Source organism: Stegastes partitus, unplaced genomic scaffold, assembly GCF_000690725.1.
Source record: "Stegastes partitus isolate 25-593 unplaced genomic scaffold, Stegastes_partitus-1.0.2 Scaffold548, whole genome shotgun sequence".
Classification (NCBI taxonomy): Eukaryota; Metazoa; Chordata; class Actinopteri; family Pomacentridae; genus Stegastes; species Stegastes partitus.
In genome coordinates, this window is record NW_007578279.1 from 143,914 (window position 1) to 157,083 (window position 13,170).

At 39.2% G+C, this 13,170-nt stretch overlaps 1 protein-coding gene across 2 annotated transcripts in view; it reads right to left on the minus strand.

Moving 5' to 3' along the window:
* The window catches only part of fgd (faciogenital dysplasia), a 61,272-nt gene that overhangs the window by 4,623 nt on the left and 43,479 nt on the right, over window positions 1-13,170 (minus strand). For both annotated transcript variants that reach the window (XM_008288229.1, XM_008288230.1), the window contains exons 5-15: window positions 12,062-12,151; window positions 8,774-8,910; window positions 7,569-7,725; window positions 7,110-7,248; window positions 3,950-4,008; window positions 3,325-3,471; window positions 3,121-3,213; window positions 2,929-3,008; window positions 1,802-1,832; window positions 988-1,092; window positions 473-526 (exon numbers count right to left, since the gene is read on the minus strand). In XM_008288229.1, the coding sequence (XP_008286451.1) occupies window positions 473-526; window positions 988-1,092; window positions 1,802-1,832; window positions 2,929-3,008; window positions 3,121-3,213; window positions 3,325-3,471; window positions 3,950-4,008; window positions 7,110-7,248; window positions 7,569-7,725; window positions 8,774-8,910; window positions 12,062-12,151 (1,092 nt within the window). The remainder of the gene's footprint in view (window positions 1-472; window positions 527-987; window positions 1,093-1,801; window positions 1,833-2,928; window positions 3,009-3,120; window positions 3,214-3,324; window positions 3,472-3,949; window positions 4,009-7,109; window positions 7,249-7,568; window positions 7,726-8,773; window positions 8,911-12,061; window positions 12,152-13,170) is intronic.

A 13,170-nucleotide genomic window follows, 5' to 3' on the forward strand; every position in this document is an offset into this window, starting at 1 on the left:
TGAGAATTTCCACAGCTAATAATAAAAAAAAAAAGAAGGAATTTCTTTTTAAAGGATGAAAAATACTTTAAGGCCGTTTATCAGCTAAAATACTCAGTTTTAATGAGAGTAAGCTTACTCGAGAAAGGAAAAGATGCATTGTGGTTTCAAGCTTTTAGTTTTACTACGAAACCTGCACACAGCCCACACATAATTAGCCTGATTAATTCTCTCCTCGTGATGCAGTCAGACCAAAATCAATCTGTCTCGCCACCCTTGCACTCACTGCAGACAAGAGCCATGCTTTGCTTGTGTTATTTCACTGTGCAGTTATAAATGAATGAGAACACTTAGAAATCTCCTAAATGAGAGGTCAGACCTGCTTCCTTTCTCTGGCTGGACACTGCAGAACCTTGAGGATTTGCACACCAAAATTATATCAGCAATGCAAAGGAGGTGGATCAAGAGCTCAGTGTATTTCTGTGTAACTTACCCTTTCATGTAATCTTTCACCATCTGAGTCGATGGATGTGTTGGACCAGGGACCCTGAAGAGAAGAACAAAAACAATGTGAGCAGAAGTAGTTTTTCCCTGCAGTCAGATATCTCTACCACTAGGTGTCAGTCTGGTCCTTCTGAATCTGTTCCTCTGGCTCATGTCAAGTTACGCTTGGCTGGGGTCCAGCTCCGGCCAGCCCAAAGTGGGTCAAAGCAGATCCATAATAGTTTTGTATACACTTTGACTTGGGCTTTCCCTATTAGGTCATGAGAGAGCTCTGGGAGAAGAGACTCACAGACGCTACATGTGGAAATAAAGAGCCTCTTTATGTGTGTGTTTTGTCTGTATGATACTACCACATCCATAGACGGAGAGCTGTTCAGGCAGACAAAGGCCAGACTATGACAAAACGTGTTTGGTATAGCACTATTCTACCGTGATTCATGGCACCGGATGACCTGCCAACCGACTGATCAATGAAGCGACTGATTGAGGGAGAGTGAGACTGACCGGTGACTCAGGCAGATGGTCATCTTCCCGGGAGAAGGAGCTGTTGAAAGCTTTATTGAACGTTTCGCTGTTTTGTTTGTGTCGCTCTATAGTGGCCTGGATCACCTGGGAGTCAGAAGAGAGACGGAGAGAAAAGAGAGGGGGGGAAATGATCAGACGAGCTTTGAGTTCTTCTCATATTTGTCATGAGACCAATGACAGAGTAAATATGCTACACTGCAGAATTACAGCATAACATAAGTATCTGATCTTATGTTGTGACTCCTCAACAGAAATTGTCTTTCCTTCTCTTCCCTGAGTAGGAAACAAAGAGAGCATCTGTGGCGTGCTGACGGCCCTGAGCGTGCTCCAAATGAATGACAACAGCAATGACATCACGGTCCTGCTGCTGAAGCCTCAAGGCCTCTGCCACAGTCCTGAAGCCTGCTTGGCTAGTAGTGCACACAAATCTTTTCTTCTCTTTACTTTCCACTGTCCATCAAGTTTTGGAATGCTACCTCTATTCACTTCAGCCCTCGTGCTCACATACCGACTCAAAACTCACAGAAAAAAACCCCCTCTGTGATATGCCCACCCCGTTATTCCAGCCTGCAAAATGTTTTAATCAGCTTTACTCTGCTGTAATGGGCTAAACGAGCAATAATGAGGAGCTTTATTAGAGAATATAATTCCCCAACACTGCATGACTGTGTGCGGAGGAAATCGTAGCTAATTCCATTCTCTAATAAAGCAAAGTGACAAAATGCTGCACGAGAGACACAGGCTGTGTGTTCATATGTGCGTGGGAGTGCGACTGCACGTGTGTGGTCCTTGCCTGAATCCAGTCTTCCTTCTCCTCTGCAGTCCTATAATGCAAAAAAGAAAAGAAAAAAAAAACATCAGTCATTTTATCCTAGCAAAAAAATACAAACCATCTCAATAAAATTCCTTCAAATATTTACTTGAGGTTAGTTAATAAATAGACCCCCACAGGCTATGAAATGAATGCAATAAAAATAACTATTAAAAAGCAAATAGGACATTATGAAATAATCATAACTCGATTTCATATAACCGGTTTAGCTTTCAGGCTTGGTACATGTGCAGCCTCATAAAGCTAAACAGAATAATATGGCAGTCGTGCAGCTTGCTACACATGCTATCCATCAGCCAGCCAGCTAACTAGGTAAGCTGGTTTGTGAGCATGTGATTGGCTGAAAGGTGACGGTTTGATGAAAGTGAGATGAAAAGAAAAATGTTGAGGGACAAATGAAAGGAAAAACCTGAACCCTTGACCTCCACAGTGAGGAGATCTGGTGACTCTGTTATGCTAAGGGGAGCATTTGGTTTAGGGTCACTTGTCCCCCTGGAGGGAGGAGTCACTGCAAATCAAGTTCAGTCACCTTTATCCCTTAATGAAACATTTCTATGCTGATGACAGCGGTCTCTTCCAAGGTGACAATGCCTCCATCCACAGATTATAAGGGGTCACTAAATAGTTTGATGACTGTGAAAATGATGTGAATCATAAGCTGAAGCCTTCACAGTCACCAGAACTCAACCAAACCGAACACCTATGGGAGATAGTTTTAAATAGTGCGTTCCACTATCATCATCAAAACACCAAAAGAAGGAAATTCTTTTAGAACAATGACTTTCATCCCTCCAGTAGAGTTCCAGAGACTTGGAGAACCAATGCCAAGGTGCACTGAAGCTTTCTGGCAGGACATGGTGGTCCTTTTACTAAGACACTTAATGTGGTTTTTCCTTTCATTAGCCACCCAACTGTATATAGAACACTTCTTCATCTATTCATATGATTATATCATTCTGTCGTGTTCCTTTGCTTAATATTAAACAATTCCATGGGAAATTAACTACATTTTATATTGTAACATAACATTTTAAAATTCCAGTTCAGAGTTTGGCATTTTTCTCTGCGGCTGATGTAAATGTCTTCACCTCGCTTGCAGCTCCAGCGAACGTTGTTTACCGATGATGGCAAACGTGTGAGGAAGGTTCTGCTTCACGTTCTCCTGCACCTAAGGTCAAGAAGCAGAGGAAATGTGATTAGCATTTAGTCGAATACCTAAAAAAGGCCAGGAGAGAAAACAAACAGGCATGTGCATGATAAGCTATGAAACAGAAACATACCTCCATTCCAGCAATGTCAATCCTCTCTCTGACACTGAATTTCTGCCCCATCAGTCTGAGTTTAGGCACACAGTATAGCACCATATTGTTGAACTGGACGTGAGACAGAAACAATGCAGATGAATAACAACATAGAAATACTTGTTGTTTTTTTTTTAAATCTTCTGCCTGTTTGACATTTGTCTGATGTAACAGTCCTCTCACCAAGTAGAGGTATCGGTCTTGTGCTGTTCCATTTTTGGCTGACATCTTCTTGATATGTCCTTCTTTGATGAGCTCATTTGCGGGGTTAACTATGTCCTCTTCGCCTCCAAGCCTCTCATAAACCTCCAACAGCTTGTGCATCTTCTCCTGAAAACACGCAAAGCGGCAGGAAGATGAGAAAAGCGAGAAGACAGATGAAGCTCTGAGCCAAACTCCACCAGATTTTGTTATCAGCTCTGATTCATTCATGGGTTTTCCAGCAAGTCAGAAAGCAGGTATTACATTTCTTTATCGATTCATAGACACATTTGTGCTGCTTGAGTTGTTTAAAGGATGTGAAAGATATGGTATCATGGCCAGACAGAGGAAAGAGATGAGGAGGATGAGTGTGAAAGAGTCAGTCAGACTTCCGCGAACTGTAAAACTCGAGGCAGGAAACAGCAGCTTCCTGTCTGCACTAATGCAATGTTGCTGACTGCCAGTACAACATCAGCAAGTGTTTGGGTAACACAGTAGTTGGTTTTTGTAAGGTTCAATCGGACAGGGCTAGAGTGTTGAAAAGAATGCAAAAGACATGACAACAAACAAAAAAAGAAGTGAGGTAACGTGTTGCGCAAAGTCTTACCATTTTCCTGATTGCAGCATTGGAGTGGTTTGCTGCAGTAGAGATGAGCTCCAGTGCCTCTGTAATACACAAATGGAAGGATGTGAGCACAACGTTGAGAAATAACAAAAACACAATATTGCTAATCACCGGAAAGTCCAACAGGAGACTGACATAAAATAATCTCTCATATAAACCACACACACAAAAAAAATAATTGCCATGTGTGTTTCAGTAATTATGTTGTACATACTGAACAGGATCAAACACTGAACACAGGTTCTCAACATTAACCGCACTGTGTGCTGTAGGCTGGCTTCTGGCCAGTGGAGAGTCTAGCACTAATGCCTGCGAGCACCTGACTCAGCCATCTTAATCATAACCTAGGTAAACAGAAGAGACACACAGGCAGGGAAATGAGGCCAAAACAACTGGGATAAATCGCTTTTTAGCTGGAGTGGACTCCAAACAGCACATAGTGGTGACGTAAAGGCTTAAGTAAATGGACGCATGGATGTGGGAGGACATCAGATCATGTAAAATGTGTAATCCATCTCTACCAGGCTATAGGTGAAACCGCACAAAAAGCACCGTTAGAGGCATCGGTGTGAAGTTAAGGCGTAATACTAACAGACGTGTCCTGCCATCATCTATATAATCAGTTCTCCCAATGAGAGCGTTACTGAGGCTACTTGTCTCCAAAGGATATAAAACTGTTTATCTTAAAGAATAACTCTTGATTTGAGCTCTTTTGCCTTCTGTGCTATACACATAATTACACAGATTCTTCCTGTATCATGTTTAAAAAGAGGATTTTACAACATTACACAAATTGTGTGCAGAAACCCCTTTTGGTAGCTTGTATCTTGAAAGTTCAGTTAAGATGTGACTCTGATGCATCACCCTGTATTTTCTACAATGCTTATGCTGGGAGCAGTCAACTGAAAATCAAAGGTGCGTGAACCCTTGAAAGGATTAACAAGTAACTGCACATTTAAAAGCTAGGTTTTCCAAAGTAATCTAACCTAATCCTGAGCTGAGACATATTAAATTTTCTTTGTTTAATAATATGCAGTTATGTGATACTTCACAACTTCAAAACTGTGATATTAGGGCCGCAGGATATACATATAGTTTCACACATCCCACACGTCACATTACAAGAAGTGCAATGTGAAGTGAGACGAATTAACACTTAACACAACTTTTTTCGACTTGATGCAAAAAGAAATTTGTATAGCTCTCATTTTTAGTCATTAATCTACAGGAGACGCCTGTCTGATAGAATGTAATTGACTCTGACTTAAGGATTTGTAGATACTCTGACTTTATTTTTTTCGTTTAACTTTGCTTAAACAAGACACAAATCTGTTGACATGCAGGCTCCACACGTGCACAGCAACATGAGTGAGGAATTGGAGAGAAACACTGAAAAGGAAAAATTGTTTCCAAAAACCCCCCCAAAAAAGACACCAACTCAGTTGTATGGAAATATTTTGGATACAGTCAGAATTATGTTAACTAAAACCAAGCCCTCTGTCAGCAGTGTCTTGCAATTGTTCGCACCTCAGGAGGCGACGCATAGTAAAGCGTCGGACCATTCAAATCTGCACCACAAAGCACAAAGTCAGATCTGAATGTCATTTTTCTCTCAAGCTGCCATACCAGAGCTGCGTCAAAAATGCAAGGCATGAGTTGAAACAGAGCTCTCACAGTGGAATCGTGGTCAAGCCGGACAACGAAGCTCCACATAAGTCTGATGGTTCACTTCATTAATGAGGACTAACAACTGAAAAGTGGCTGTTTGCAGATGGTATGTGTCCCAGAAGATCATACAAGTGAGAACATTGCTACGGGGATGAGAGAAGAGTTGGCTGTTTGAGGCCTCAGTGAGAGACGTCAAGTCTGCGTAAGAGACGATGACAAAGACTGAAGTTGGTAAGTTAAACACGTCATATTTACTAAGCTGTTTTACTCAATAACCTGTCCTGGAATACAGCAGTTTTCTTAAGTTTAATTAATTTAATAAATGTTAGTTTTATAAGCAATGTAATGTATTGTTTTAAACACTCTGCTAGTGTGAACCTACTGTGAACTCGGCCATTTTGCACTCTATAATTTACCTAATGTATCCACCTCATTGCCAATTTGCACCTGTGTACATTCATTGTTTATCTGTATTTGTACTAGTATGTTACTACACTGGTTTTTTGTTTGTTTTCTCTCTTTTTTTTTTTTTACTGTTATTTTTTATCTTACTTGTCCAACATTTGTATATATATTTATATTCATCCGTGTTTGTTTTATTTATGTTACTTATCTTAATTTTTTTTTCCTACTTAATTTCTTACGTCATTGTTGCACTGCCTGCTCGTCGTTCCTTTTTAATTTCCCCCTGGGGAAAAATAAAGTTTTCTGAATCTGAATCTAACTGGGTGGAGGAATGATGATGGATACAGACGTGTGTCAGGTTCATAGCCTGAGCTCTGGATGCCAGGACTGATGACCTACTGCACTGATGTGAATATTTAAATGCCTCTGGAAGTTAATATACATCCATGGAGTCATATAACACTCAAACATTCATTTGTGCATCAAGTAAACATGTTTTCGCTTGACCAGGATGTCAAATGTAGTCAAGTGACGCTCATCTACGTAGTCTCTATAATGTGTTTGTTTAGACATGTGCCACTTTTTAAACGGTTGATTTATAATTCATATATTATTGTGTTTTTTAGTTTACATTTGCTAGGAAAACTATGAACTCTGTCTTGCGGGTATTCACACTCCACAACACATCATCTTGATATATATATATACATACACACACATACACATACATATATATGTGTGTGTGTGTGTGTGTGTATGTATATATATATATATATATATATATTTTAATATACACATACACACACACATACATATATATATACACACACACATACATACATACATATGTATACACATACATATATATATACACACACACACACACACACACACACACATATATATATATATATATATATATATATATACTACATAACATGCATCTTGACAATAGGTTAAAGCAATTACAGGTGAAAGTGTATGACATATTTCAGTGGCACTGGAACACAACAGGTGTGTGTGTGTGTGTGTGTGTGCTGCAGTAAAAACTGTGGGTTTAATGTCTCACTTTCTGCATCTTTTCGGTCGAGAGCGTCATCAGGCAGCTTCTTCAGGTAGTCTTTGAGCAACAGCTCATAGCGAGGAATCCTTTGGACTGGTTCCAGCATGTGGTGCTGCAATGTCAGGTTCCCACACACATCCTGTTTCTGAAGGTTCAAACGCAAAAAAACCCCAAAGATTTGAATCAATAAATCTTGAAAATGCACCTTTTGCTATATGAATATCAGAGAAAGCACATATGTGGCTGAAATTCTCCAAATGTGCTAAAAGAAAAAAAAAGGCTTCTAAAAATCAGTTGAATGATTTAAAAAAAAAGAAAAAAAAAAACATTAGATGCAGCTGGAAAATGGAAAAATTGTCAACAATGCTTTAATGAGCTATTTTATGAAGATGTATTTTAAATATGCTGTTAACAAGCGTTCAGGTTTTCAGTAAAGGGACAAAACATACAAACACAGATACAAACCTGTATATTCTGGACAACACTTTTGAACTGTGAAGACCGCTGCGTCCAGGTGTTGACCAAGTCCATAGCTCGGTCAAAGTTCTTCACATATTCTCCGTACATCTTCATGAACGGAGCCAGTTTCTGTAGGATGTCTCCGATGCGAGGGTTGGAGTCCCTGCAGCAAACACACACACCAGAAAATGTTCATTTTGTCTAGTATTTGATATGCACCATTTCAAGCATCTAAAGATTCCCGTACTGATTCCTTTGAGCTAATTTAGGCGCTAAAATCTACATTTCAAAATAAAACTTTTTCTCCCATCTAAGGCTCAACATTTAGAAGTCACGAGCAGCTTGTTAGCCCTGACTGACATCTGAATCAACCTGTCCCTGTGCAATAAGTTCCTTGCTTATGTAATGCTATGAGTTGCAGCTTTGGAGGAAAATCCCCAAAGTCTGCTGGGAGATTAGACATTCATACAGTTTCCTACTTAGACGATAAGACTGGTAATTATACATTTTCTTTAGCGGATTCATTTAGATTGTTTCCCCTGACATTTCACAGACACAGATTTATGTTGCACCACCAACAAATGTATATCAACATAGATATTAGTCTTATATTATAGATATAAGACAGAAAGCTTTGGTGTCACTCATCAGAAGCAAAAAACTAAGAGATAAGACTGATCCCAAGAGCATGATTGGAGCAGTGCACAAATTAATCCTTCTTACGCACTTTCTTCCTGAGGTGCACTTTTCTGACTTGCTGTGCGGATGTCCCTCGGTTGTTCTTTTAAGTCTTTCTATCTGAGCCAATAAATGTTAATGAGTTCCAGAAAAAAAATGTGAGGGGAACCATTACGTGACAGGTGATTTCCCTAAACACAGCTCTCTGGTGGAGTCATTATCTACCAAGGGTGGCTGATGCTGGCAAAATATCACACACTGCTGGTAAATTTCCTGCTTACTGTGAAAAAAAAAAAAAGAGACAGAAAATGCCTTCAATCTGCAACTCTGACACACTCAGAAAACACACAACCTAGCAATCAGACACTGCTGAAAACCCAACTATAATGCATCCCTGCTGCCGCCCAGCTGTTCTGAGAACTACAACCAGCACCGACGGCTTAACCGATCACCGCAGAGCCCAACCATCTCGGGTGAAACTTCACACAAATGCTTTAGGAAACCTGCTGAACTGATGAGTGTTTACTCCTCACCATTCTCCAGTTATCCGTGTCTTGAGCTCAGGGAGCAGGAATTTATCGTGGAAGCAGTAGATGGAGGAGATGTTGGAGAAGATCCCTGTAATGACGTCCTGAGGGATTCCAGCCTCTGTGAGCTTAGTGCAAAATACCTGCAGAGAAACATTCGGACAGAAAAACTTTTTAAAAAAGGATCCAAAACTGGCAAAAGACATACATAGGATTTTCCATGTTGCTGCTCATCTACGCAAATATATTCCCATGTCCCTCCAACTTTGGCTCCTGAAATGTGACCAGCAGCAAGATACGTTCATCCAACTCACAACTGTCATCGACAAGCTGAAAATCAGTCATTCATGACCTTATCTAATGTCTTTTTTAAATTTCTTTTTTCACTACTGTCACATTTTTACTCACTGTAGGCAAATTTTTCACACTGCCTTAGAAAGTCCTGCACCTCTATGCACACAGCCCAGCCATGGTAATGTGTTTTGTACAGTGTGACACATCTGCCATACATAATAAAAAATAACAAAAACAAAAAAACTAAAGTTACATTTCTTTGATTATTTAGTTTTTTAAAAACTTAGAGAATCTGAAATCAGTGCAACACTTTTCTAAGTGTCCCAAGGTGTTAGAGACACAGTGAGATGGCAAAATATACAATAGATATTTACGACTTAAATTTTTAATTTGTTTCCATACTCGTCTCCTATCTGCTCAGCCTGTAGTTTAGCCAGATACCAGATTGGTTCTCACATGAGTCACTAATGGCTTCACTGTTGTGCCAAGAAACACAGATTTTGTTTTTTTTGGTTGTTTTTTTTTTTTTTTTTACAGTGGTTTTGATGAAATATCACAATTTTAGCTTAGATTTGGTTAATTTTTGCCCCCCAACAAAACAGCATATGATCACACATGGTTAGTTTAAAGACAGACTGTAAGCTGGATATCCTATGAATCTTTCCAATTTTGCACTGCCAGGCTCTGATAAATGGTGTAATTTTGGTGATATTTTTTGAAGATAATGTGCCTTTTAAAGACAACAGAAGGTTTCAGAGTTCAGAGGGTTAACACATAAAGGTGGGAATTGTATTGTTCAGTTCAGATTCAGTATTATTAGGGATGAATTCTCTGTCTAATTAAACGGATAAAGGATAGGATCCATCACAACTTCGATCACGTCAGTCAGTCATGACCACAGATGGGCACTGCTGTGTCCATGGAAACAAGTACCGTGTGAAAGTAGTGAGACAAAAACAGGAAGTTAAAATGAGGGTTCTCTGCTCACAATAGAAAATAAACCATTGCTGCTCTGTGATAGGGCAGCTGTTCACCTCTTCTACCACATAAGCTGAAAGAGGAGGAAGAGCCAACCACTGGGAGAGAATTCAAGCACGAGTGAACACAAATGTTCTGTAGCTAGAAGAATGAAAGAAAACATTACCCTTTTGCCAGTATGAGAAAACAAAAAAGTCATGACTTGTCAAAGTGCAGAAAATGGAAATCAGGGTGTGAAACATGATGAAGGGAGCTTTAATAGAGATGGCAGTTAGGAGCTGAAACAACAGGCTGATTAACTTGATATTAATAATCATTATCATCAATAAAGTTCAAACGATTATCTTTGGATATTGGACTCTTGATAAGGCCAAACAACAACTTTGAATATGCTACCTTGTACTTTGACAAGTTATAACAGACATTACTGACCATCTCCTGGTAGTTTATGGACCTAATGACAAACAGATTTACCAGAAAGTAATCTTGTAAATCAGAGTATTGGCAGAAGTTTAACACTGCGCTAGAGTGCTTCAATTCCATAAACTAAAGGCTACACTGATTAGGTGCGACGCCTTGAATGGCTGTCACCGCAATTTGATCTGCTGTCTCCCTAAAGTAGGGATAAATACAGTACATAATACTAATAACCATAATAATGCAATGACCTCTTTAAGCACAACTTAAACATATACACCTATGAAGTTTTCGGTCTTGAAAATAGAACTATTTTTAACCTCCTAAACTTCCAAAATCCAGCAGCAGACTTGAAAGTCATGTTATCTTGACAATTTCATCCAAACTACACCTTCTGACACTACCAGAAACAGTAAGAACAGAAAGACTTATCAGATTTCCAACTACCTTGTGCTCCTTGAACTACTCGTCTGTGACGTGGCATTTCATTGGAAAATGACCTGGCCTGAATTAAAGATTGTGACATCCCTTTATTTTACATGTGTCGTTTAAAAATAAAATAAAATGTGAAAACCAGATTCTGCGAAAAGGAAAAAGTTCTTCCCTCCTCAGTGCAACTGAGAAGTCATCAGTGACTCAACGCCAACCAACAGTCACATGACAAAAATTTGACTTTCGGTTGAACTGGGATGAAGTGCAGGCTGTGTTTACACATAGCAGAGAGAGGAGACAAAAAGTAGTGATATATGTACATTATGTATGGTCACTATAAGTATTGGGAAAATTATGGACATTTTGATTCTGTTTTTAAAGATTTTTTTTTTTTTCGTAAAATACACAATCAAAGAAATTCAACTTTTGCATTTTCACCTTCATGATGTGTGGTATTGTAACTACTATACTACACAGAAGGCCATTCTGAGTCCTTACTGCTACTAGCAATGGTTGTGCTGTTTCCATAGACATGCAGGACTTTATACTGCCGTGAAAAATGAGCATACAGTGAGTATAAATGTGACAGGAGCAAATAAACACCCAGAAACTGCACAGTACACAACACATTAAAGTGAATTAAGTAGCACATTTTAATTAAAAAAATGTGGAGCAAAATTTGATTGTAAAAAGCCAAAGCTGGACAACATCATTAAGCCCACAGTGTTTTTCAAAAAGAGCTTTGTAGTTATGAACCCAGCTAAGAGTCGGGAAACAACATCTTTAATTCACAGGATTTACACACACATAGATGCAGAACACTGTGAGGGTATTGTGCTGCAGCACAAACACACACACAGACATGTGGCTCTTAACAGATGCACAGAGTTCATGCGCATGCTCACGTTTGCGGTGACAAAGTTGTGTTTGTGTTGCACATGTATAAAAATAACCTACATGCACAAAATGGTTCTCACAAGATCTGCTCTGACTAATCCAGTCAGCAGAGGGTCATTGTGCAGCAGATCACAGTGCCAGTTTTAATCCAGCTCAGGCCTGATCTCAAAACACTACTGGCACACTTGGGTGATTGAAATTTCAACCAGAGGCACCCAAACACGCTGTCGCGCTCACAAAGCCAACAAACGGATCGAGGTGGAGGCTGGACATTACCTGGTCGAGGAGGTTGAGTCTTTTTACGTAGGCCTCTTCTGTGTGGAGGAGCTCTTTGGCGATGTTCAGCAGCTTCTGAGCCTCTGAGCACTGAAGGAAACAGACAAGCAGCAAAGATTACATCTAAGGCATGAAAACAAAGATAAACAAGAACACTAACTTCAACATAGCACTTAGAAAACCTTTAAACCTCTTTAGTATTTAAGCAGTTTTCAGCATCCAGAGCTCAAGGGACGCGCAATCTCAGGTTTTACAGGTTAGAGCCACAAATCAACCTCTGAAAAAAGGGTTAGTTTACCAGCATTGATAGAAAAGGGTTAGTTGGATAATGTTTAACAAGCTGTACATCTATACTTTATTCACCACCTTTAACCAAATTATACAGCACAACTGTTGTCCCTCCAAAGTCTTTTTCAAACGAAATAACTTGGGTTGTGTTTTTTTGCCAAAAATGTAAATAAATATTAACATCTACATATTCAGCCCATATAGTTTTTAAATTTTTTTTTATCATACCATTAATTCAGACAAACAAAATGTGGAAAAAGTGACTCGCAGCTTGTTTTTGAGAACACCATCACATAAAGTCGTCTCTTTCTATTAACAGCATTTGCATTTTTACAATACATATGATTATATTCCTTGATCTTATTTATTTATTTGTTGTTGTTAATGTCACTACAGATCATTCGAAGCCTTAAATGGATTAGATGAATAAATGCAATTTTAAAAAAGCAGCTGTGCTATTTAGAAGCCAGACACAGTCAATCGCAATGATTGGAAGTTGCACAACAACAGAATCAATATCAGAGAACACGAGTTTAATTAGTGAACACGTGCTTCTCTTGGTAATGCCAGCTAAGGTCAGTTATTGCTGGTTTGTCTTAAATATAAAATGAACCCAACAGTGTAACATGCAGATGCCAAATACCTATTGAACTCCATCAAAACTCCTAAAGTGAGTTTTGTTTTTTGCCTCTGGCTTGGTTGTTTGACCTCATCTGTGGAGCATTATGCCGATATACTACACATGTGCTGTTTTCACATTCGTCCGCTAAAGGAAGAAACTTCCTCTATGCCCATCTTTAATCTTAATTTGAGACAAACCT